Raw genomic sequence first — 895 nt, forward strand, 5'->3', positions numbered from 1 at the left:
GACCACTGATACTTCAGAAGCACACCCTGGGTGGGAGCATTTTTTGTCATGGGAACGACAAAAGCCCCTGCACGCGGCTTCTTTTTACTTATTTTATTGAAATGTATTACCAAGGGCATAATTTTCGTTCATGGTCCACACCCCTCCTCCCCAAGGAATTTTGGAAACTGCATTGATTTATTCCCAAAGTAACTTTAAAAAAATCAGAGACAAGAAATTAAAGATGGTTATACTAAAAAAAATCATTTGAAGTATCAGAAAGCAAAGGTTCATCTCAGAGCGACATTCATGTTTATTCCCCAGGTGATCGTTTCCCCCTTCTTCCTTGCAGTTGATTTCTCTCAGTTAAATGAAAATTGTAAGGTTACAAAACATTCAACAATATTCTAGCTAATTACATGTGAAGCACATCGAGTTTTGATTACAACCAGCACTTAAAACGATTCTTAATGAGATTTAACATTTCTAAGGGAATTTAACAGTAAAGAGAACAAAGCTCCTCACACAATAGACAACTGTGTCAGTAACAGCCTAACTAGATCACACTCAGCCAATCATAACACCTTTAAAGATTACTCTCATTAAAAATGGTTTGCAAGTAACATAGTAGATGCTTCCAAGGTGCTCTCACAAAAAAAACAATGCCACAGCTCTTCTCGGGAAAAGGTTAAGTGGCTCTTAAAAGAGCCTTTGGGTTCGGTTCGTAAACATGTTCCGCCAACGGAAGGCTTTAAACGCCAAAAAACCTGGCTCTTGAGGGCGTAGACCACGTCCATGGCGGTCACCGTCTTCCTCTTGGCGTGCTCCGTGTAGGTGACGGCGTCACGGATCACGTTCTCCAGGAAGACCTTCAGCACGCCGCGAGTCTCCTCGTAGATGAGCCCCGAGATACGCT

The 895-nt window shown here is 41.9% G+C and overlaps 1 protein-coding gene across 1 annotated transcript; it reads right to left on the reverse strand.

The window, feature by feature from the left end:
• Positions 1 to 746: 746 nt before the first annotated feature.
• Positions 747 to 887, reverse strand: LOC104406372 (histone H4 type VIII-like; the record flags this gene model as incomplete). Its single annotated transcript, XM_010015327.1, has 1 exon — positions 747 to 887. A coding segment is annotated over one exon (141 nt), but the record flags the coding sequence as incomplete, so codon positions are not given.
• Between the last annotated feature and the right edge of the window lie 8 nt (positions 888 to 895).

This window comes from Nestor notabilis, unplaced genomic scaffold, assembly GCF_000696875.1.
Source record: "Nestor notabilis isolate BGI_N333 unplaced genomic scaffold, ASM69687v1 scaffold31135, whole genome shotgun sequence".
Classification (NCBI taxonomy): domain Eukaryota; kingdom Metazoa; phylum Chordata; class Aves; order Psittaciformes; family Psittacidae; genus Nestor; species Nestor notabilis.